This window comes from Vespula vulgaris, chromosome 5 (genome assembly GCF_905475345.1).
Source record: "Vespula vulgaris chromosome 5, iyVesVulg1.1, whole genome shotgun sequence".
NCBI classification, from domain to species: Eukaryota; Metazoa; Arthropoda; class Insecta; order Hymenoptera; family Vespidae; genus Vespula; species Vespula vulgaris.
Window position 1 is genome coordinate 8,662,476 of NC_066590.1, and position 25,025 is coordinate 8,687,500.

Below are 25,025 nucleotides of genomic sequence, written 5' to 3' on the forward strand. Positions count from 1 at the left end.
ATGTGAAATGCTTGAATGATTATTAATGGGAAATAATAAAGACATTTATAAAAAGTTTACAAGATTTCTAAAATATTAGATAGTTACATAGGTATAAACATTTCTAGAAATTACTTGGAGATAATGATGAATTTAACGAACGAAAATAGCGTTTTGTTAGAATGTAGAGGATGCTCGTATACGGTTGCGTGCACGTTCGATCCCTTTTGTGTGAATTCTCCCAGTTGGTTTAACGATGGCCGCAAAATCCTGTATTCTCGTGTATCAGCCTTAACGAGACGACGAATGTATTATTTAATGATGACGGTTGATCAATTGACCGATATATCGACATTTAATTTACCAAAAATGTTCGACCGTTAAGCTTATGATTTTCGCTTAATTTTGCACAACTATCGAATTTAAACAGAACGTTCGAAAGATATGTCCTTGTGTTAACGATTTAAATGCAAAACAATCTAATTGTCCACCATTATTTTTATAAGATATTTAAACAATTTTTCGTACAAATATTAATAACTTTTTCTATGAGAAATATATTCGATATACAATATAGAAAGATTCCTTGATCAAAATTACAAATACGTTTATTCTCTAACATTGAAATTAAATGATGTATAAAAAATACAAAGCAAATATCGAAGTATTGAATATTGAAAGAGATTTTACATTTAAACTGTTCTTGAATTCTTTGAAGATTATTGCAGTAAGAAGATCTTCGACATATTATGTTCGTCTTGACAATATGGATGTATTTCATTGAATGAACGTCCCAATCGAAAGGAATAACAAATCTTGCAGAAAACTATAGAAAACTAAAATCGATCTCATCCCGATATACGAGCTTCCGCGTGTGTTACGTTCTATTTATCAAAAGAAGATCTTCGTTCGAGAAAATGGATTGGATCGTATGTAGAGGAATAAAGAGAAATAAAAAGAAAGAGAGAGAGAGAGAAAGAGAGAGAGAGAGATAAAGAAAGAGAAAGAGAGAAAAATAGACCTTTTTGGGGGCGTATCTGTTCTTAGAAAATATGTTCGAAGTGGCGGTAATAAAAATATATAGAGTTTGTTGAAACGATTTCATTTAAAAATACAATATTTTGATTGCGGCTCTTTTATGTAAGATACGTACAATAGAAATGTTATATCATATGTATCTATTGATTATACAAAGTGATTCGATAGACTATTTTCAGATAAGATGATTCTTTATTTCAGCAATTTTTTAATTGCAACGATATAATATGTACGATATAACATATTAATTTACGATAAAAAACATTTAATAAAAAATTGCGAAATAAAACATTTTATAACAAATTTAGTGACTTTCTTCTCTACATACATACATACATACATACATACATATGTAGGTACGTACATATATATATATATATTATTTCATAAGATAGGTAAATAAAGAGTTTTTGTACATAGCAATAGTTACCTAGACATTTTGTATGTATTTGTATATGTATATATTATATACTCTAATAGTTCCTTCTTGAATAATGCATCGGTCGGTATATTTGCATCGAACTTGAGGCGGTCGCCAGTCTGCCTTTTCCTCTCTTCCTTCTTCTCTTCCTCTCGTCTTCCTCTCCTCTTTCTTCTTCTCAAACAGCTTCCCACGGCATCGTCGCCTTGGTCTCTTCTTTTTCCAACTTCGAAACCCCCACGCTCGAACCCTTGTGCCCTTTCTTCCTTCCTTCCTTCCTTCCTTCCTTCCTTCCTTCCATCCTTCCTTCCTTCCTTCCTTCTTTGCTTACTTGCTTGCTTAGTCTGTTACAGCTTTCAGCTTCGCCACGCACAAATAAACGATATCCACGTAATTACGTTAACGACTCTATTTTCAAGACAAGACGGGATAAGTATCATAATCGCTTGGTTATGTGATTCGTAAATTATTGTTATAATTTAACATAATATATATGTAGGTATATATACGTATATATGTATATATATATATGTTTATGTTAAATATATTATGTGTATGTTGCATATATTATGTTAAATTATTAATATATGTATATGTATCGTAAATTATTATTGTAATTTAATATAATATATATTTATGTATAAGTACATACATACATACATACATACATATATACATACATACATAAATATATATATATATATATATATATATTATATATATATATATATAATATATGAATTTATATGGATGATTGTACAAAAATATTTAAATAAAAATTGATATTTTTTTGTTAAAAAGAAAAAAAAAATAAGAGAGAGAATTTATTATAATTTCAATCACAAGAATGTCGCTTTCATAGAAGAACAATTAAAAAATCTAAGCAATCAATATGAAAATAATTTTTAATTTTATTATTTTAAAAGTAAATTAACTGTCATCCTTGATATTGAAAATAACTTAGAAATTGGGTATTATACGGAATTAAGTACTTTGTAAAACTTAAATACTTACAATTAAACGGATAAATTCAATATTACTAAGGATGTCGAATATCAGATCGAATCGGCACACAATTTTTAATATTCGATTAGATTTTGTATTCTGTTGATAACTTAATCGGAGATCGGATCATTTTGCAAATTCTTAGAAAATAAAAAAATGTTACATACATACGACAAAAGTAACATTGGAATGTCAAATTCATCGTAAAAGAAAAAATATACGTGTCGATCCAATATCAATTTTCTTCAACAGAGTATGAATACAATCTTATTCGCTAAAATATTTGGAGGATTATTACGACCAAACTTTAAATCTCTCAAATTATTCTACCTAAATATAAACTGCAATAAACCTTTGTTAAAGAGAGCTGACAATTCATTAGTTTGGTGGAAAGAGTCGAAACGTTGTTTGTTTTATGTGAAATTGCAAGAAAATTACTTTCAGAACTAGGTACAAGCAACAGAAAAGTTGCTTCTGAAACTGGTAATATATATGAAGTTAAAAGAAACAGATTGCGTATAATAAATTGCGAAAAAAAAACAAATTTTATTAAAATACAATTTTGTTAAAAATTGATTTTGCATATTTATATTTCATAAATTTTGATATAAGAATGAAAAAAAAATATTAAATAAATATTAAGTTTTTAAATATATATTTCTTCTTTCTTTTTTTATCAAGTATATTTACAACATAAACTCTTCTAATATATGTATTATCCAATAATATCAAATTAATATAAATGAATAATTCGGTGGTATTTAAAATAGAGATTGGATATTTCGCCGAATTGAAAAATATTATATTCCATAAATCTAATATCAATGATTAAACATTAATATTAGTCTTAACAAAATAATATTCCATTTAATATTTAAAAATAAAAAACTGATTGAAATCTTTGAAACATATAATAATTAATATTTATTCTCTACTTAATCCTTTTTTAGCGTCATTTTTAATAGTTTTGATTAAAAAAAAAAAAAAACTAATTACACAGTTAATTATATAAGTAGTAAGATAGAATAATACATATCAAGAACTAATACGAAATGTCATTTAAATAAAGAAAATACATTCGTTTTAATATATATTTATCAATCGGTTGGTTAGTGCTCAGTTCTCTATCACATTCTTTTCCTAGAGTTTGAGAATTTTACAGTCATATGTGATAAAAATCATGTTTGTATTACATAGAGGTTTAAATAATTGAAAAAAACTTGAAAGTCGAGCTTATTATAATTTACATTAAATAAAATGAACATTAAAAGTGATGAATTTTGTAAGATAACACCTAGCATGATACTGAAAAATTATGGCATTGCATTGCAAATAATATTAACGTGAAAAAACTCAACGTTAAAACTTAGGACAAAATTTAATGACGTTATTTATCAATAAAATAGAATTTAATAAAATAAATAAAATTGTTATTGATATCAGTGATTGATATTAGTAATTAATTATAATACACAATTATATATATATATATATTATTTCACAACCGTGTATTGTAATTTAAATTCTGGATTTGAGGGAATTAAGAATTTCTTATTTATTTAGATAATTTTAATTAATTTTGATAAATACATTCTTCTTTACCTGTTTTTCATTATTTGTCTATGCACTCACAGTTATTGTTGTTTTTTTTTTCGTATTAAAAATATAATTCAATTTAATATTAATTAAAACATAAAAAGTAAGAGCCAAGAAAACATTTCTATTTTTATGCAATCATCCACACACACACACACACACACACACATATATATATTTTTTTTGCCATCGAACGAAGGATTTACATTCACAAATATGTTCAAATATCAGTAAATTCTTTCGATCACGGCGAATAGTGCGGTTTAGTTTACTTCTCTTGCACGTCATGAAAAGTGGCCAAACTTTTCACGCTTGGTGCTCGCGTCGTTTACAAACAAAGTCACGTAAATTTGTCCAAAACACAGACGAGCCACAACTATTTGTTCAGGAATTTTTGTGAGGGCATCTCGTCCGCCAACTTTGGCGTTTGTCCCAAATAAAAGAAGAGCCCGAAAAAACAGATTACCTTGTTATATACATGTTCATGTATATAACAAACACACACACACACATATATGTGAATATATATGAGCGTGTGTGGCGTTCATGGGACGGATTTCTGAAACATCTCAAGCTTTGAATTTCGAAAATTTGGATTAACCTTTCACGGTTGTACTCTTGAAACGACAATACGTACGGCTATTACCAACGGCTTCCCACGCATTTTGCCATTCTCTGCATCATCGTAAGAAGATTACGTCGTCGACGAACAAGAGTAAGAGAGAAAGAGAATGGAACATTAACCCTCGCACCCTCGGGAATACATTTTCCAGAAAAGCTTCGCCATCGAACGAACGGACGTTTTATTTATAGTCTTTAATGTATAATATAATTTCTTTTTTTTCTTCTTGTTTTTTTCTTTTTTTTTAACCATTACATTAAACTATCATCTTCGTAGATTCTCAAGGAGATCAGCGATAAAATTTATTTCGAAATTTTGACATTGTAACCTTCGGAAAATGTCTATTCTTAGATACTATATCAAAATCGGATAGAGTAGGATATTGTAACGTCTTTTCGAGGTTAAGAACGTAGATATAATATTTCGACATGATACGGCTAGAAGTATTTCAAATCCTTTAGAAATATGATACGAATTTTGGAAAAGTTCCAAGTTTGCTTTGGGGGTTCCGAATCCTTCGAAGTATTTTATTATATATTTTTATATTTATTTTCTCTGATATCCTTTATTGACATTTATAATATTCTATTTAAGATATCGTCTGTCTGTTAAGACTATCTAGTATGCATTATATAATTATGATTTTTAATTACACGTATCCGACATTTAAAATTACAAAGTTCCGCGGCTACGGTCTTCGAAAATTCTATTAAGAAGTTTATAAGCTTCAAAATTTCAAAGCTTTGTAAGTTCGACCTTCGGAAATATCATTTTGAAGTTCCCAGTCTTTAAAGCTTCGAATTTTTTAATCTTCGACTTAAAGTAATAGCCTTGTTACCACGGTATAGTCAAGTTCATTATACACTCAAGTATCTGAACGAATTTCAAACAAATTATTTTAATTTCGAATATTGATACGTTATGCGAGTCGTTATTTCTGGAAAGTGACGCCTCTATTCATTTTTTCTATATAAATAACAAAAAAAAAGAAAGAAATAAAAAAAAGAAAAAAAGAAAGAAATGAAGTGATAGAGATGTAACCTCTGATAAATATATCAATGTAATTTTATACAAAATCGAACGTACGCGATTTTCAAAAAAAAAAGAAAAAAAAAGGATAATGAAATTTTTGCTTTTTAAATAAAAAAAACGTTAGAATCGAAATCAATCATCGCACGTGAAAACGTATCAATGAGCATTTGACTCGATTTTGTAATATAACCGATAACAGAAACAAAAACCTTCAACGATCGATAACATTTCACTCGTGTGCAATTTCATGTCCATCGAGTCAATTCGTAAAAACGAAGAGGAAAAGATAAATTTGGATGTCGAGAAAGAGTCATTGTGAAATTCATCGACAGCTATTATCCAGGGGACAATCAAGCAGCTAGGCAGTCCGTCAGTCAGTCAGTCAGTCAGTCAGTCAGTCAGTCAGTCAGCGAAAGAAAGAGATAGATAAATAGATAGATAAATGGAGATAGAGACTATAAATCGATTCGTGAAAGTTCAAGGTCGACATCCCTTTCATTCGATCGATCCGCCGTACCATGATAGAAGTTACGATATCGGTTCGCTATCGAGAAAGCAGTGTGAGTGCTTGATTAGTCGGAAATTATCACGACAAAGAGAGAACGAGATTTATTTGAAGAATCATCCTGAAGTAAAAGCTTTCATAAGTATCTTGCTCAGGTAAGCCTGACTAACCAATTAAATTTCTTTTTCATTATTTATTATTTCTATCGTTTCTTTCTAAGAATTATTATCATCGTCGTCATTATTATTATTATCATTATTATTATTATTATTATTATTATTATTATTATTATTATTTTCTTTTCTTTTCATTCTCTTTTATTATCCTCCTTACTCTCTTCTGCTTGTCCATATTTCTCCATTTCTTATTTTTCATCAGATATCTATTGAGAAGCTTACCGGAGGAAAACGTTCAGCAGGCTGTCGGTGCGTTTTTTAATCGACCTCGTTACGAAATAGTGATGGATCTCAAGAAATATCTGCGAGAGACGGGTCAGCCTATACCCTCGACGGAAACTTTTCAAGGGAAATATTTCAAGGAAGAGACGACGACGACAACGACGACGACTACTCCGAGGACGACGACTACTACTACCAATGATAGTAGTATATTCTCGAACTTTGAGGAGGAATCCATTCAACAAGACTACATGCCACATTTCTAAAGCAACGTACGTCTTTTATAATGCTTCCTCATCTCTCTCACTGTCTCTCTCTCTCTCTCTTTCTCTTTCTCTTTCTCTCTCTCTCTCTCGTATTCGCGTTCGTTACAAAAAAACTCACTTATGTCACAAAGTATCTCTGAGAGTGTAGGTAATTTATCTATTCGTGATGTCATCGAGATATATCTTTTATAATAAGATAGTTAAGGGAATATTTATTCAAAATGGAAGAAAGAAACGTAACGTCGCTTTGTGATACCTTCGTTTTATAAAAAATATATCTACCTCTTGTATATACTCTTGTAATATTCTCGAAGAAATAAGAAAAAGACACATTGTCGTATATCGTCGTATTTTCGAGTCGTTTCATCGTTGGATAGGATTACAAAACAACGCGGGCGACCGTATTAAATGTAAACGAGAAGTTTGATCAGCAGCCTCAGAAGGATAATGGCCTGATCCAAGTGGTCCGTAAAGCTTATACATGTACGGTAAGTACATACATTCACGCGTCCCCATAACTATGCATTCAAAGGGAATATTATAGTCCGTAGAATCTATGAGTGTCTTTCAGAAATTTGTCGATACGTATTATGTGATTATATCGTGTATTCTATCGTACGATATACAAATATGAATATTTTTATTAACGAGGAAAAAAAAAGAGGAAATATATCTCGCTTTATTATCAATAACAAATTTAATATTACATTTTTCATAAAAATAAATTCAATAGTACATAGTAAATAAATTTTATTTCCTCTTTGCTTTTTTTTTTGTTTTCTTTTTTGTCGTTATCAATATTATTAAGATATCCGGTAACGTTTTTTTTTCCAAAAGAAATGTTTCGAAGGATTTTAAGTTCGAATAATATGTAAACGAAAATTAAGTTTCGTAAGGGAAAAAATGTAGAAATTTTGTTCTTAAAGCACGCTTGATTTCACTGTGCATCGTTGAAGGTTTTACACCAGCCCTTTACGAAATGGTCGACTCGATAGGGAACTTTTTCGAGCTAATCGTGGACGACGTACCGATTTTTGTATTAACGCGAACGATGAACGAGCCGGATAAGCGGCTGTGTGTACGGAAGGAGGGGATCGATCGTATGCGGGGTGCAACAACCCTCCGCTCACGCCTCAACCCCCCTACGATTAACAACTTCGACGAGCAAAGAGCTAAGTTTACACGGTCGCAAGCTTTTTCGCACGGCCTTTTGTTGCCTTTGGTTTGCATTAAATTCAAGCCATCGCTATGATTTCTCATCGTTTCTTTTTCCTTTTTCTTTTTTCTTTTTCTTTTTTCTTTTTCTTTTTTCATACTCATTTTCTTATCGTTAATATTGCAAATTCATCGTAATTTATCGTCACTTTGTTATCGTCGAATCCTTAGAAAAATAACTCCTTTATTAGATCTATAAAGGTTAAGTGACATTTAACAAGTAATAAATTTAAATTAATGGAAGAGAAATTAAATCAGTACTGATACTCTCGATCGTGATTATTTATGACAGACGAATGACAGATATAGGGGTTCGAAGTCAGTGGTCAAACGCACCCTACATATACTTCATTGTTGAATAACATCCTATTTCTCGATTCAATTCTATATGATACGTAAGATAGATTTAAACGTTGGTTAACTTTTCGATAGTATCTAATTTTTGTCGATTCTATTCTATTTGAATATTAACGAGTTAATTTATAATTGGGAAATATTAAATAAACTTTATTATTTAAATTAATAAAAGAATTATATAAGTTTTAATTTGATCAAGTACAAGTATACAATTACACACACGCGAAACATCGAAACTTTTTAATACGAATTCAAAGATAATCAACTTTGATCAAAATTTCTTATATGCCATTAAGAGATACGCTATTTAATAAAATAAATATGTTTAATGGATCGTACATTTTTGCTTAATCGGTAAGATCGAGGATGCAATCGTTAATTCGAAACGCGGCATACCATTAAATGTGCACATATGTTGCGGAGAGAGAGAAAAAAGAGAGAGAGAGAGAGAAAGAGAGGATGCACAAGCTCATGAATAGGCCGATTAGATATAAGTCAAAGGTCATTTCCAGGAGCGTGGCATGGAAGCATTCAGGAAGAAGACTGAAACAGGGACGGTCCCCTTCGTTCTTTTCCCGTCGTTTGACTTATTTTCCGAACATTTGAACGATAACATTTTATATTTGATATGATATACGTTTTTATAAATAGTTAATAAATTATTATCGTAAGAATTTTACTCAAATATAAATTTTAAATATATTTACTTTTCATAGATATTATTTTGCAATATATTTAATATCGATAGAAAATTCGTTTTATGTTTACCTACATATATTTTTGATATGATTTATACGTATACATAAGTACGTATGTGTTATATTTTTTTTTTTTAAGATATATTTTATTATTATCATTATCATCATCATCGTCATCGTCATCATCATTATCATTATTATTATTATTATTATTATTGTTGTTGTTATTTGCATATGCAGTATCAAACAAATATTTATTTTACATATATTAATTTACTCTATTCGTATAAGTATAATTCATAAACATACAAAATATGTAGATTATTATTTATATGACATATTCGAATCTCGAACAAAATTTAAAACACTGTTATCGTCCTGTGATGTAATTATCAGAAATTGTCCTTAAGAAAAGTGAATTTGGGATATAAAACAGAGGATATAAATCGATAGGATAAAATAGAAGAAGATTTAATAGACTGGAAAATGAACGGAGAAACGAACAGAGTGTTAAAAATAAAGAGTTTAATTTGTTTACCATTTCCACAAGTGGTTCAATAATGTTTTTACCTATCAATGATAGTCGAAAAATATTCAATGAAAATTATGAAAGAATACATAGAGTTTCGATTGAATTGATAATTCACTAATTTCCATATACAGACTTATTGATTTATTATCGTTTGGTAAAATCTAGAACACAAACTTATTAACTAATTATCAGTTTAACAGAATACTAAATATAGACTTATTAATTAACAGGCAGTTTCACAGAATGCAGAATATAAACTTATAAAGTAATTACCGTTTACCAAATACAGAATATAGACTTAAGAGCTAATTACAGATTTTATTAATTAATTAGTGACCGAGTTAACGAAATGACAAATACTGACCGACCTTTTAAATTTTTCTGATTGTCCCCTTTTCATTTCCCCCTTCTTCAGAGTTCAGATGCAGTTTAGTTTATCATATAATCAACTTGTCAAGGATAAAAGATCTACTTCCTATCGGATAAAAATGTTAACGACTACGATTCTCATGTTTTAAAGATTTAATAAGCAAGATTTATTGTATTACGAAATAAGAAATAAGTCTAATTCAAGATTAGAAAAAATTAACGAAATGCATTATTATAAACAGACATACACATATGTATCGAAGATCTTTCATATTATATATACTTTCAGAAGTATAAGGTGAGCGCATGGGTGGGCTGAGTTTTGAAGAGTTATGGGGTATCGACAACGGCGCCATGGGATAGCGATCTTTTGGTAAATACTAAAAAGGCATCGGTTTACTTTCTCTCTTCTAAATGGAAGTCCTTTAGGTTAGGCCCACCTTATTTCCAACCTTCAGGGAGAAAAATATTAAGCGTGAGAAAAAGAAAAGGAATAAATGTACACAGAAGGTAACAACGGAGAGTTACTCGAAAAAGAAAAAAAGAAAAAAAGAAAAGAAAAAAGGAAGAAGAAGAAAAAAAAGAGACAACAAGAAAAAACCAAAATTATCCGTTTCCCTTGGCGTTTAAGATTCGAAGAACCACCCTAAAAGCGTGGACATGTTATCGCGTGAGTTAACGTCGGTTAGTTTCGAAGATGGGAGGACCAAGTTGGAAATAGAAAATCTGTGGACGGGACAGGGACGGCTTTTGAGTTCGACTCGCGTCATTTCGCTTTAATACGCTCCATTACGCGTCGCGGCATGTTGTCGCGAGGAGGATCGCGCATTCACTCCGTCGAATTAATCGAACGAGAGCACAAAAGCATTCGCGTAACCAGCCTAGGTATACATATGTATGTACGAAAGAGGGAAAGAGAGAGAGAGAGAGAAAGAAAGCGAGAGAGAGAGAGAGAGAGAGTATTCCACAGCCGCACGGTATATATCCGTCGAGTTTCCGGTTATTTACAGAGGGAAGTTTGCAATTGTTTGCCCAGTCGGTCCATTTCCGGTTCCAGTAACGTACCACAACGTTTCCCTTCGTACCCCACCTCCACGATTGTGGCAACATTAACGAACGTGATCACCCCATCGATCGGCCACCTACGATCGGTCAAAATGATCGAGCACTCGATTTCCCTTCTTTTGAGTATTTCTTGTTTATTTGTGCTTTTATAATTTTGTCAATCGTGATAGATATATGTTGTCTCGAACTAGAACTTCTTCTTCTCTTTGGGAGAAGGGACAAGAGGGTGGCAGAAATTTGTATATCGAAAGTATTAAAAATAATGTAACTGAATATATTATATATTCGGTTGGATTCTATCGAAATTATATGATGAAATTAAAGATTAGGGAATCGTTATATGTTAATATTTATTATGTTATTGTATTATCGATTTATTTTGATGTAAATATCAACAAAGATCTGTGTAAGTAAGTAAGAGGGTAATCGAGATTTTCGAAAGAACGTTTAGCTTCGAAAGATTAAGAAAATATTTTATTATTCAATTTTGTTTGTTCTTTTTCTCTTTTTGGTTTGAACACACAGCACTTTTAATCAATTTCTTCGTATAATCATTTTCTAAGAATTTATCACGTCGTTGTAATCGTTCCGTATATTTTCTATCAAAATATCGAGATTTACGAGTCTGTTTGTAAAGATTTTTATCGTTATTTGCACGTTTGTTCGTCCATTATCAAAAGCTTTCCCATCATTTGCTCACACTTCGTTCATTCATCAGCCCATATCACCATACGTTTGCTTTAATTAATGATAAATATCGGGAGATCTCATTTGCTGAGCATTCGAAAATCGAATAAAACTCCGTAGTTCGTACGAGATTTTGTATATCGTGTCGGTTTCAGTTTAACGACGTATAACGTTCGCAAAGATACGTATTAAGGTACGTGACTGTCGGAACACTAAGAAAACAGATTAGGAAGATGAACCAACTTCGAATTGAGGAGAGGGAATGACCTGCGCAATAACTATGCGCAAAGGGTCTTTAGTAACTAGATTAACCTCGTGTATGTACACAGTTATATATGTAAACAGAATTCTCGATCAGATCTGTGTTACATAATTTGTCAGAACGTACAATATTCCATCCGTAAGATATGTCATCCGTAATGGTTTGAAAAAATGTAATTCCTTTAAATCTTTGATAAGATCTAACACGTTAAACTCATACGGATCAAATACAAATGATGTTAGCTCGACAAGCTTGACTAACAATCACCAAACGGTGGTCCAAACTCGTACAGTGATCCACGTTTAAACTCGTGACAAAAGAGAGACTCGCTAGCACCCGCTCGTTGTGTCTGACGTTCTTTTAATGTCCCAAAAAAGAAGTAGGTAAAGATCGGCAAGAGCAAAAAAGCGATCCGTAATACCGAAATAAACGTTGCCTCTTGTCGCTGAGCATTAACTTTTATCGCGTCTATTACATGACAATAGAACTTGACGAGAATGGAACGTGAAAAATGTGTCTTCGTAGTCGAAAGAAAAGGAGAGCTTCTGCTGTTCGAGCAAAAACCGGTCTAAATATCACTTTTTATACAATCTTTCGGGACACTGTAGCGAATATTTGAGGAACCGGTATAGCGCCGCCCAAACCGGTACGACGGACGTATGATCATATTAGCAAGGCAAAGAGTGTGAAAGAGAGAAAAGGATAGAAGGATACTGACTGACTTTTATGCTTGGCTCGCTTAGCCGATTCGTCACACTCTTTCTTTTTCGAGAGGACAATAAAGTCTGAGTGAATACGAAGATCGTATATGTATACCTCGTGCCCGCTAACTTATTCCACAAAATCGATCGATTCTTTTTATCAGATATATTACATTATAGAATCAATTTAATCTATCTAATTAAAATTAATTCGTTTTTTATACGAATATAGCATTACGCCTTAAACGTATATTTACAACTTCCTATATCACACCAATGTCAAAACTAAGAAAATATTATAACACGATTTTGGCGACCAGCACTTTTCTACATATTCCTTGAGCTTAAACATAAATTTCTGTCTAGGAGACAAACGAGGTACATGTGTATATAAGCTGTTATATTTTTATTGCTGAACTAAATACATAACAGCGAGAGGAGAATATTCGCGTAAATAAAATAATACTCGACACATTCTCCCTCTCTCTCTCTCTCTCTCTCTCTCTCTCTCTCTCTAAGATTCGTTTTAAAAGCTTCAACTTCGAAGTGTCGCATCACATTTAAAGTTAAAGACACGCTTTTACAGTTCTCATTAATAGCTCAGCGTTGGATGAATCCTTTTAAGGAAATAGAAAATGTGTTATTTTCTATATTTCTCTTTTTCACTCTTTATCCTAGCGAAATTAGCACGAGCGTGTCCACGACATATAACGACTCTCTCTATCTCTCTCTATCTTTTTCTCGGCTGCGACAAATGGGATGCGTGTGTGGCGGCATTAGGGAAGATTAGACGACGCACCACGCCGTACTAGATGGAAGGCGGACTACGGTTAGTATGCCTCTGAATATTGCACTTTACGACGAGCTCTGGAGTAACGCCTTCCTCTTGGAACACCTCTCTCTATCTCTCTCTCTCTCTCTCTCTCTCTCTCTCTCTTGTTCGGGTATAGGTATGTAGGTATATACAGAGCGAATGCGTGGATATATGTGTATGCGTGTGAAAGAGGGAGAGAGCGAGAGAGATAGAGAGAGAGAGAGAGAGAGAGAGAGAGAGAGAGAGAGAGAGAGAGAGAGAGAGAGAGAGAGAGAGTACACCCTCTCTTCCATATTCCATCTTTCTCCCTCGTTCTCAGCTCTCTCGCGACGTGGTTATCGCGGTGTACGCGAAATTGGCCTCGCACCTTCGGAAGTTAATCTCGTTGAAAATTCTACTACATTGTACTCTACGACTATATATGTATTATATATATATATATATGTAATATATGGGTGTATATGTACGTACGTATATAGACATTGGTACATGCTAGTGAAGCGAAGAAAGCGAGAGGGTGACAAACTTGCCGTTTACTCGAACGGCCGAATAAAATTAAAGGGATAACTGGCGAAACAAGCCAATTCGTTCGTTTCTCTGAAATCGTGCTTGAATATATATATATATATATATATATATATATATATATATATCTTTGTGCGTATGGGCGCGTCTATATATGTGCGTATGAGAAACAGAGAGAGAGAGAGAGAAAGAGAGAAAGCGAGAGAGAGGTTTAAAGGTATCACCGTTCGAAACGAGCCAGGAATTAACGTCGAGATACGAAACCACAGCGAGGGGGAAAAAATGATCATGGTTTCTTCTTTTTCTCTCTGTCAAATGAGTGATCGATATTTCATAATTAAATTAATGCCATGTGATTTTTACCGTTATCGAGTGCGTACGTATGTATTTATAAACTGGTATATGTACTTACACCTGTTTTATCCGTACTTGCATATATATATATATATATATATATATATATATATATATGTATATATACACAGAGATAAATACGTTGAACCTTCGCTTATTTTCGACGAACGGATCAATGTGCGGTTTTAAAATTTCGCCAACGCGATATAACGCCGGTGACATTTCAATCAAATTTATTATGTGCTGCTCTTCATACGAGAGAGAGAGAGAGAGAGAGAGAGAGAGAGAGAGAGAAAGAGAGAGAAGGATAGAGAAAGTCGTCGAGAGAACGGTACTTGTTTCGATTAAATTATAATGCTCTATCCATTATTTCGATTGTTCCGTGAATCGAATTAAAGCGACATGGAAATCATCGTTCATAGTATGTTTATGTATTGTATACGTATATATATATATGTACGTGTGTGTGTAGGTAGTAGAAACGATTGTAGAAGTTCGCTAGTAGCTTAACATCGTGTACAACCGTCGTGAATCCTCTGTTAGGCTCGCGCCAGCGATCTTTAGCCGCGAGCCTTAACCTTAGGGGCCACGGTTCACGTTCTTAGCATACGTCGCGCTTCGCGAGATAGTCTAGAAGGATGCTTCGAAGATATCGAGAGACTCGTAAACGCATGCGCATTAATACGCAAAATATTCCTTAGCTGGCAAATCTATGGGGTGTTTATCAAGGTGAAAATTGAAATTATCAGAGAATTAATAAAGTTAAGTTTTGAGAAGATAAGTGGTTCTATTTATTTTAATTAATAATAGAACTTTTTTTTAACTTTCATTAACAACTACAAATTATTTTCATTAGTTTATAATTAATCGAAATATCGATCGATCGTTTGTATCTTTATCAAAGTACAAGTATAAATTTGATCAATTGTTACGCCTTACGTGGTAAACGCGTCGTGTGAGTTATTTGAAAAATTGTTTCTCGCTTGTAAAAGCTTTGGAGAGAAAGGAAGGTTCTCTCTTTTTTTTCTTTTCTTTTTTTCTCAACACGACGAACAATGAAAAATGATTTCCAAGAATTTCGAAAGAATTGATATCTATATATAAAGTCGTATACGTTGAAACGAATTCACCCTGTATAGAACGGAGAGTTAAAGTAGGAGCTTATCTCGATCGCACGAAAAGCCGAGAAAACATTCAGGAAAATCCAAGATTGTTTCAGACTCCTCGAAAGAGTAAATTACGATCGTAGAAAGCGTATCTATATACGATAGTACGCGTAGATACTTACACACATACGTACATAGGTATGTACGTACATACATCGCGATGAATCACGATTCGCGTAATGTTAGCTCGTCGTTTACGGAGAAACCAATAATAATCTCTCGCTTCTTCGTACCGTTTAAGCTGGAAAGCAAGAACATCGAGAGGATTCGTCGATCTCGAATTGTAATTTACGGAAATAAGCACGTTACTAGGCTCCATCGGATCTTCTCGTATCTAGATGTGCATTCCTCTCTTCATTAACTTCTGTTCAAGGAATTTTCGTCGTTTAACAGGATTATCTGATTCCCGATCGATATCGTTCCGTATCTACGATTTCAATTAATGTCTAGCGAAATTATTGAACGACAAATTCTACAAGAGGCAGCACGTCTATTACTCGAGAAGGTATTTGCTACCGGTTAAATTAGAACGATGTTCGAGTAGAACCTGGTTGCCCTACTTGATTTTTCGGATAATACAAAATCAGTTTACTGGATTATAAGGACTAGATCGTGACTTGTTTGGATTAATTAACAGATATCTTTCGGCGATCATCCAATCAGACGTTTATGTATAAATCAAATGATACAGATAGATAGATAGATAGATAGATAGATAGATAGATAGATATGTACGTATGTATAGGTAACCCGAGTAGCTACGAGCCATGTAAAGTGTTATTTAAAAGTCTAACAAACGAAAAGCATATAACTAAAGTCGGAGATTAAAAAAATCCGACGCGTGTGGCCGGGTGGATAGCGAGGAAGAGAAAAAGAAAAATAGTTTCGAAGGGTTGAGTCAAAAAGAGAGGTATTTATTTACGCGTATGAAAAAAACGGAGTGAGAAAGAGATGGAAAATGGGAGGGATGAGAGAAAAATTGATACAGTGGCCGTGTGTAGATATTGAGAGAACGAACGAGTATCGCGTTTCTGCAAGCGCATTTAAAACCAGTATTTGAAGCGTGTGACAGGGGTCAACTCACGAATTTCAATGGAAAGACTGTATCGCAAATGGACAGACGTTTGCCGCGTAGATATGTGTGTGCGTAGACGGATGTGTGTATATCGGGTCGTATATATAAATATTGAGAACCGGGTCATAAACAACAATTTTTTTTTTCCTTAATCGACAAAATGTTATGAGAAAATTCAACGATTACTTACTCGTAATGACTTTGTTGATATTTATCGTCTAGTTGGCCGATATTCTTACTATCCCTCGAATACTTGAAATTATTTGAAATGGGACGATTTTAAATACAGTATCTCGTACTTTTTACAAACAATGTATTATATTTCATTTCGGTGTCTCGACGTTCGATAGAATAATTCGACGTAGGAGGAACGTTGTCGAGTTCGATATGACACGTAGGATTGCGATAAGTTAACCTGGAATTCAAAATAGAGATTAGTATTTACGTGGTATTAATAGCTCTGCTAGAAATGGACAGGAAGGAAACCCAGGATATCGTTGTGGGAAGGACGAGGTCCCGATTTTATAAAATACGATCGTATATGAGTTCAAATTTGGATAATAAATGAAATATAGATGATACAGTAATACCAAAAAAAAACGAAAAAAAAACAAAAAAAAAGAAAGATATAATACAAAAATAGTCGAACAGTTATATATTTGAGAAAAACAATATTTTGTTAAGAGAAAGCGAATCGACTGTGCATGCATGAAAAGAGAATGTGAAACTGGATTAAGAGACAAAGATAGATAGAGAAAGAGGGGCCGACAAAACGTAAAGAAGCAAAGTAGTCTAGCATACGTCTCTTTGTGGATGTATGTGTGACGAGCAAATAGAAGGCGAAACGCGACGCGAAACATCCTGCGCTCCTATCGCCCGAAGGTATTTCGTCGTAGAGTTCGTAGCTAACCAAGTACGAAGAACGTAATATCCGCGGTTGTGCATGCCGCAGTAACGCTTCCACATTTTCGGACGCAAGGAACGCTCATCAGTCGTCGTGGCCGCGTGGACGAATCGAGCGGCGGTACGAATCCAAAGAGAGTCGCTTGCTGTGCCGGTGATGGTGGTTGTGTGGTGCCGGTAATGGTGGTGGTGGGGGTGTAACGCGCGAGATGGCTGACCGTCGGCACGGGGGAGCCACCACCGTGATATAAGCGTTTGCATATGTGTGGGTGATGTATGTATGTATGCGTGTGTGATTAGTATAGGAGAGACAGTAAAAGTGGATTGGTGTTACTCTTGGTGCACGAGAGAACGATGACTCTCGAGAGAAAGAGAAAAGTATATGTACGTATACGTGCGTGTATGTGTCCTGTGTGCGTACGTGTTCTGTGTCGTGAGAGAGGGGGAGACAGAGAGAGAGAGAGAGAGAGAGAAGAGATAAAAGGTATAAAAGTATGGAGGGGATAGGTAGGCGCAGAGCATAGACCGGGCCAAGGTAATGGGAGAGAGCGAGACAAATACGAGAGATAGTTAGAAAGAGCGAGAGATACGAGACGCCGGGCGTAGGCGCAAGCGTAGCGAAGGGCTCGCGGCCGAAGTAATCCGAAAACGGTCGAACTCGGCCGAAGTCGCGCGTGGCACCGTTTGGGAATCGCCGCATCGACAGTCGCGAATCGACCGTCGCGTCGCGAGGATCGGTCGTTTTGTTTGTTCCGTGTTTCACGTTAACCTCCTATTATCCCTTTTGGCAGTTATTTTCCTTTTTTCTTTTCCTGATTCGACGACACGGTTCGAAACGTGTCTACGATCGATCACGTATATAAAGCGACTTACGGTTAACTTTTCTTATGGAAAGTGAACGCTTTGCGTGTCGTTTATATTAGTAATAAGTCGAGAGAAGACTGTAATAAAGTTATTTTGCGAGTTTGTGAACATTTTCCTTCTCTCTCTCTCTCTCTCTCTCTCTTTCTCTGTGATCAGAAAGAGACTACGTGAATGATTACAAATGTTGTAAACAGAGAAGAAAAAAATATAAGCATTTTACGTTAGAGTGTTGTTATGTTGTTATAGTTCGAATAGGAAAGACGCAAAGACGTGTATGAAAAAGATTGATCGACTACGACAACGAAGAACGACGACGACACAACGCAACAACAAATCCTCGGTATTTCTCGGTAAAAATCGCGATCGATCGGATAACGTCGTAACGAACGTTCCTCGTTTTTTTTTTTTTTTTCGAGGATGCCGAGTGTAACGTACCGTCGCGAAAGCCGGCGAAACAGATCGATCGGATTATGAGCCGTCCAAAAATTCTGGACTCAAAAGATAACGATGGAAATCCCGTTAATCGACCGATCGAAGCGGTCGATCGTTTTACGTCGTAGGAGTGTACATTGTCCTACGCGTTGGTAGAAGAGAAAGAAGAAAGAAAAGAAGATAGAAGAGTAGTTACGAAGGACGAAAAGGCTCGCTCGACGTCTACCGCTAGTTCCTTGACCCTTTCGTTCTTTCTTCGTATTACACGGGAAGAAGAAGAAGAAGAAGAAGAAGAAGAAGTATAGAAAGGGAGAAAGAGATAAAAGAGTGTTCGCGAAAGTTTGTTCCTCTTATTTTTTTTTTTTTTTAATTTTTTTTTTTTATTGGTTTCGAACTGTCGTGTACCTTGTGCTTTTTTTGTTGACCTTCAATTTAGAATTTTGTGGTGCGATCTGTGAGATTGTTTATTATCATCAGTATCATTATTACTATTATTATTATTATTATTATTATTATTATTATTATTATTATTATTATTATTATTAATATTATTGGTTCCTTTTTTCTTTTTTTTTTTTTTCTTTCTTTCTTTGTTACTCTCTCGACGATAATGTGCGTATGATATCGAGCGTCGAGCTTACATCTGGAAATTATTATTTGTTGGAAAGACGTGAACGTCGTCGTCACCAATAAAAAGACCCTATTGGATACCATCGAAGATGCCGTGCGTCGGGACGACGACGCCGTTCCTCATCCTCACGATATTCGCTCTAACAGCGAAAGGTAAGTACTTTGGTTACTCGAACGACCATTTTGATTTTTCTTTTCTTTCGTTTGTTTTGTTTTATCTTTGTCATCTTCTCTTTCTTTATATATTTCTTTTTTTTTTTTGTATTGTATCTAACGAATTCAAGATCCCGGTTACCAGGAAACGATGGCAATCGGCCACGACAACCGATTATCCCGCGAAATTCCTATTCGTACTATACGACCGCGTAAATTTTCCTTCTCTCATAATACCGTAATTTTGCTTGAGATAGAACGATATAAAATCGGAAGTTAGGAGGGAAAACCATTTTGATACTTCAACGCGGTCTGTACTTTCATCGACGTCTATGAATATCACCGAGTTAATTGGCGATACGCGAGGAGAGTAAAACGAGGATATTAGTTGGACGAGCTCGTAATTTCATTAATTTTCGTCGAATTAAAGTATTGAGAATGCATTAACGTTTAAATATAAATTAATACGATATGAGAATGAATAAATAAGTAGACGTGATATTGGTCTGTTTGACTGGTGGAACGTGAGATCAAAGATCTTTGGATAAATTAACGAAGAAATTGAAATCCGCCATGTTTGATTGAAGTGTACCGTTTTGATTCTTAACTCGTACATTGGCCAATCACAGTCGTGCGTTTTAAATCGATGCCATCTTAATTTCATATGTGCATACCTTACGTATAACTCGACGACGTTTATAACTAACGTACCTATGGTTAGACATAAAAATGTTACACCTATATATATATACATACATACATACACGTATGTATGTATGTATGTATATGTACGTATATATATATATATATATCGAAGTAGAATCGCGGTACGATTAAAAGTGAGATAAACGCCGACACGTAAGGCGAAGTAGTGCTTATCGATTTATGAGTTGGCTAATTACGTGCTCCTGCTTCGTTGCTAAAGAAGTTTCTCATTTCCGAGACATAGGTTAGGTCGAAAAGCTTTTCCCGATCGAATCGTTTCGATTGTTGGCGCGTAATTCAATATATTTCATTCGTGTTACGTTATTGTTCGCAGTGTACGGTACACCAAATGTACTGTAAACTTTACGCGTAAAAACATTTCGTTCTGCGGATGTAATTTTATCCCGTGATGATTGGTCGATCCATAGAACGAATTCTCGATCGAATGCTAGCTGTACGATCTTCTCTTTCCTCGGATAGAAAACATCTTGAGATTTCCGCGTAGAAGTGTTCTCTTTCTCTCTTTCTCTCTTTTTCTCTTTTTCTCTCTCCTTCTCGAGGGATCGTAACCGAGTTAACCCTTTATAGAGTGACGGGACGTGAAAGTCCGCTAGCTAGAATTCTCGCGATTTCTCACTCTAGATTTCTTCAACGTACTTACATATGTTTCTATCTATCTATCTATCTATCTATCTATCTGTCTATCTATGTATGTACGTACGTACGTACGTAACACGCACGTGTGTAAAATATTTACATACATAAAACTTGAAATTCACACGTATTCGAGTAATTTTAAGATTTTACATTTACATATTCTTTACAGTTAGTATCCTAATGTGATCAGAAAGCTGTAATTTCGAAATCCTTTCTGTTTTTTTTTTCTTTTCTTTTTTCTTTATTTCTTTCTTTCTTTCTTTCTTTCTTTCTTTCTTTTACTTCGTTTTTCTTTTTTCTTTTTTATCGAGAAACACGAAAGAAAATATGTATTTACGTTGTGGCAACGGGTAATAGTAAAGATGTCGTTCGCACAAAATGGCGGACGATCGAATCAATTATCTTCGAGTATTTTGCCCTCGCGTATTACGGATATGATAAGAAAGTAAGTTTCGATTGAAAAATGAAATTCGAACAATTGATTTTTTTTTCAGATATTCTCTCTTTCTTTTTTTCTTTCTTTCTTTCTTTCTTTCTTTCTTTCTTTCTTTTTTTTTTTAATAAACAATTTAGATTTTTTAGATTGTCGTCGAATCGTTTGAAACGATAAATGTTACGAGCTTCACTCGTACAAATAAAATTTCGGTAAACGAATAATATTGATTTGTTCGATAACGTTATATATAAATATTCAGAAATATTCGCGTCTAATGTTCGAGTTTCATCGTACGAAAGAAAAAAAAAAAAAAAAGAAATAGTTAAATAATTAACGTTAACGTTAACGTTAACGTTAAATTTGACTCGTAAAAGATACAGAACTTTAGAGATTTCATTTAGACATAAAAATAGAGATCTCTCGTCGTTACAGAAACTCGTAACAAATCAAACAGAGAAATGATCAAAAAGAAAGAAGAAGAAAAATGTTACCGAGTATAAATAAATGAAAAAAAAAAGGAAAGAAAGAAACAAAAATCAAAAACAAGAAAAAAGAAGAAAAGAAAAAAGAAAGGATAATCGAAGCGCATAGACTTCGTATTTCGCGATTTCAATAATTTTGTAGGATCGTCGATAGTCGTTCGATCGTTATTATCGTGGTCTTAAGTTTATTTCCACGTAGTCGATAGTCGTAAACGCTATCATAGAAACGTCCCATGCGAGTATCTCGTAGATGGCCGGTGCAAGGGTTTATCGGTGCCACGAAGTAAAAATATCCTTGCGAGGAAGGAACAAAAACGGTCGGAACCGATGAATAATTTACGAGCGGAATCGTCGAACTTCTGTCTGTCTGTCTTTTTCCTTTCTACGCGTAGAGATAGAACGATACGTCGCAGAAAAGCGAGGAAGGTAGAGAAATAATTGATCGACATCTATGCCCCGCGTTGTCTCGAGCGTCGTCTAAAGATAGCATTGGGACTTGGACACGGCCTCGATGCATTCTCTCTCTCTCTCTCTCTCTCTCTCTTTCTGTCTCTCTGAACTCTTTTATATAGCCATTTGTAGAAACGATCCTCCATCTTAGCCTTCTTCTTCTTATTATTCTTATTCTTGTTCTTTTCTTTTTTTGCATGCTTCATCGTCAACGTGTCTCTTTCCTCACCTTTTTCGTTTCGTGATAATATAACTGTGAACGTGCGTGTGCAATAATAACGATAGTTCTCTCCGATAGGAAACGATCTTTCGTTCATCTTTCCTTTTCGTGAAGAATAAGGATAAAAGAAAAATTAAAAAACAATTACAAAATGGATACAATTTTTTCTCTTTTCGTTTTATTTATTTTCTCTATCATTTTATTCCTTTTTCTTTCTCTATCTTTGTCACTTCTTCTTTTCTTACGAAAGATCGAGTTTTTAATACTTAGCTACGGTAAAGTTCACTGACTCGTACATACACACGTAGCACGTTTCTTCTATGGCTATCGACGATTTCGACGAATTTACGAGGGCCTTCGAGGGTGGTGATATTGTTTCAAGAGTCGTACAAGTTGAATCGCTATGGATGATCACGGTTGGACGATATAACGGTCTCGGATATTAATCGTACGAACTATATAACTATATAGGTTATAGGTTATAGGTTATGACATCGTTATAGGGTAAAGTGCGATACGTAATGATCGAATATTAAGCTTCGGTACTACGGATTTTCTCTTGTTTTCCTTTTTATTTTCTACGGTGGGATATTACTTTATCATTTATTTACTGGTCTCATGTTTACGTGGATAAGAACGATGAGAAATAATAGGATAAGAATTTATGCATATTGTTAACTTCGATCCTTTATAATTCAATTTCTTTTCTTTCTTTTTTTTTCTTTTTTTTTTCGTGTCTATCTACAAAAATATCGTATAATGTGAAAGTTATAATATTAATTCATATCAGTACGTGTGTGTAACTTTTACTTAAGAAAAAAAAAAAAAAAGGAAAGAAAAGAAACGAGAAACATAAAAACTTGGAGTATAATCACGTGACGATAAGTGAAATAAAACTTAAAGAACAAAATATAAATATATAATACGTAAGTGTATGATTTCAAAGTTACATATATATTTTTATATATATATTTTTTATAATATATTAAATAAAAGAAATATATATATATTTCATAGGACCATTTTTAATATTTATTTATTTGATTAGTTGAAATCAGGGCACGATATTAGAGTCATCGCCTTTTCGACAACTCTAATTTGAAAATCCTGTTGAAAATATTCCTGTCATCTCATACATACATACGATCTCACATTCATAGTTCCATAAGAGCATGTCATCGCTTTTGTTTATCGCTTCTCATCGTTAACGCTCACGTTCGTTAATTCCTGCTGATTCCAAACGAGATTTCCATCAGAATTTTTTGAACGTTTAGCCGCGGATCATGTTGTATTTATATTCGCGTGGCAAAATATATACAACATACATGTATACACGCACACACATACATAGACGCACGTATACACACTCATACGTACACTCATACACATATTAAACGAGAGTATCGCCTGTGGGACCTCGTTTCGTTCGCATCCGATAAAAGTTAAACAAACGCCGTGGCCTCGCTGTTTTCGAATCCATGATGGATCATTGTTTACCGCGTGTTTAAAAAAAAAAAAAAAAGAGAAAGAAAGAAAGAAAAAAAAATTGAAAGCGAACTAACAAGGAGACGTAGGCTTCTGTCGTTATTAAAAACTTTACAATAAGTCTGAATTATCGAGAACGAGTTACTCAGTTTCTTCGAACAGATCAGAACCTCTCGTGATATATGACTCACGACTATAATTTTCTATTTCATATGATAAAAAATAGAAAACAAAAAGAAAAAAAGAAAGAGGACAAGGTCCTTAGTGTAATAATTCTCAATCAAGGATTATCAACGTCTAATTATCATATTTATTGATCGTTTTGAACAAAAGATATTTCATACGAACAGTTACATTCTATTTTTTTGTCGTCCCTACAAAAGGATTATATAAAGCAAATATTGTAGTACTATTTCTACAAATATGATTATATTATATCGAGAAAAACTTATATTTAAAAAAGGAAACATACAAAATTTCGAATACGAAGTAACAGTTAATTACGTGACGATAAAATGAAAGTAAACTAGAAAAAAGAACGCAGCTCGGATTTAAACTTATATGGCGCCATAGAGGGTTCGAATAATTAGTAACGACGATTATGAAATTATCTTAAGTTATACATATGCATATTTTTTTATTTTCATGATTCCACGTTATCGACAAGTTCAGATTTTTCTAGATTTTTTTTTTTTTTTTATTCGGACCATCCAAATAGAATAATCATCGACTCATTCTATATATCTTCTGTATTAGAAACCAAGCTTTGTAGCTTTGATTTATCGAACGTTATGAATTTTTAAAACGTAATCATCATCCTGGACATTTCAATGATCGAGTTTGCCTCTTTTTTTTTCGTTATCTCGCGACACACGTTTTTCTATAATTTCCGGCTTATTAGCGAGACTAATTTGAGTTACTCGATG

The 25,025-nt window shown here is 33.7% G+C and overlaps 2 protein-coding genes and 1 long non-coding RNA gene across 4 annotated transcripts in view; 2 read left to right on the forward strand and 1 right to left on the reverse strand.

Annotated features, from left to right (window-relative positions):
- The first annotated feature begins 5,884 nt into the window (after positions 1–5,884).
- On the forward strand, positions 5,885–9,049 carry LOC127064000 (uncharacterized). The gene is made up of 3 exons (XM_050994449.1): positions 5,885–6,353; positions 6,577–6,868; positions 8,947–9,049. The coding sequence occupies exons 1-2, from the start codon at positions 6,136–6,138 to the stop codon at positions 6,860–6,862; spliced, it is 504 nt and encodes a 167-aa protein (XP_050850406.1). The 5' UTR covers positions 5,885–6,135; the 3' UTR covers positions 6,863–6,868; positions 8,947–9,049.
- A 743-nt stretch (positions 9,050–9,792) lies between these two features.
- On the reverse strand, positions 9,793–17,793 carry LOC127064008 (uncharacterized). Its single transcript, XR_007781567.1, has 3 exons — positions 17,484–17,793; positions 16,873–17,097; positions 9,793–10,485 (listed from the first exon to the last, which is right to left on the reverse strand). It is a non-coding gene; the product is annotated as an uncharacterized LOC127064008 (long non-coding RNA).
- Positions 17,794–18,298: 505 nt separating this feature from the next.
- The window catches only part of LOC127063981 (roundabout homolog 2-like), a 191,730-nt gene continuing 185,003 nt past the window's right edge, over positions 18,299–25,025 (forward strand). For both annotated transcript variants that reach the window (XM_050994408.1, XM_050994410.1), the window contains exon 1: positions 18,299–19,664. In XM_050994408.1, the coding sequence (XP_050850365.1) occupies positions 19,601–19,664 (64 nt within the window). In that variant the 5' untranslated portion in view covers positions 18,299–19,600. The remainder of the gene's footprint in view (positions 19,665–25,025) is intronic.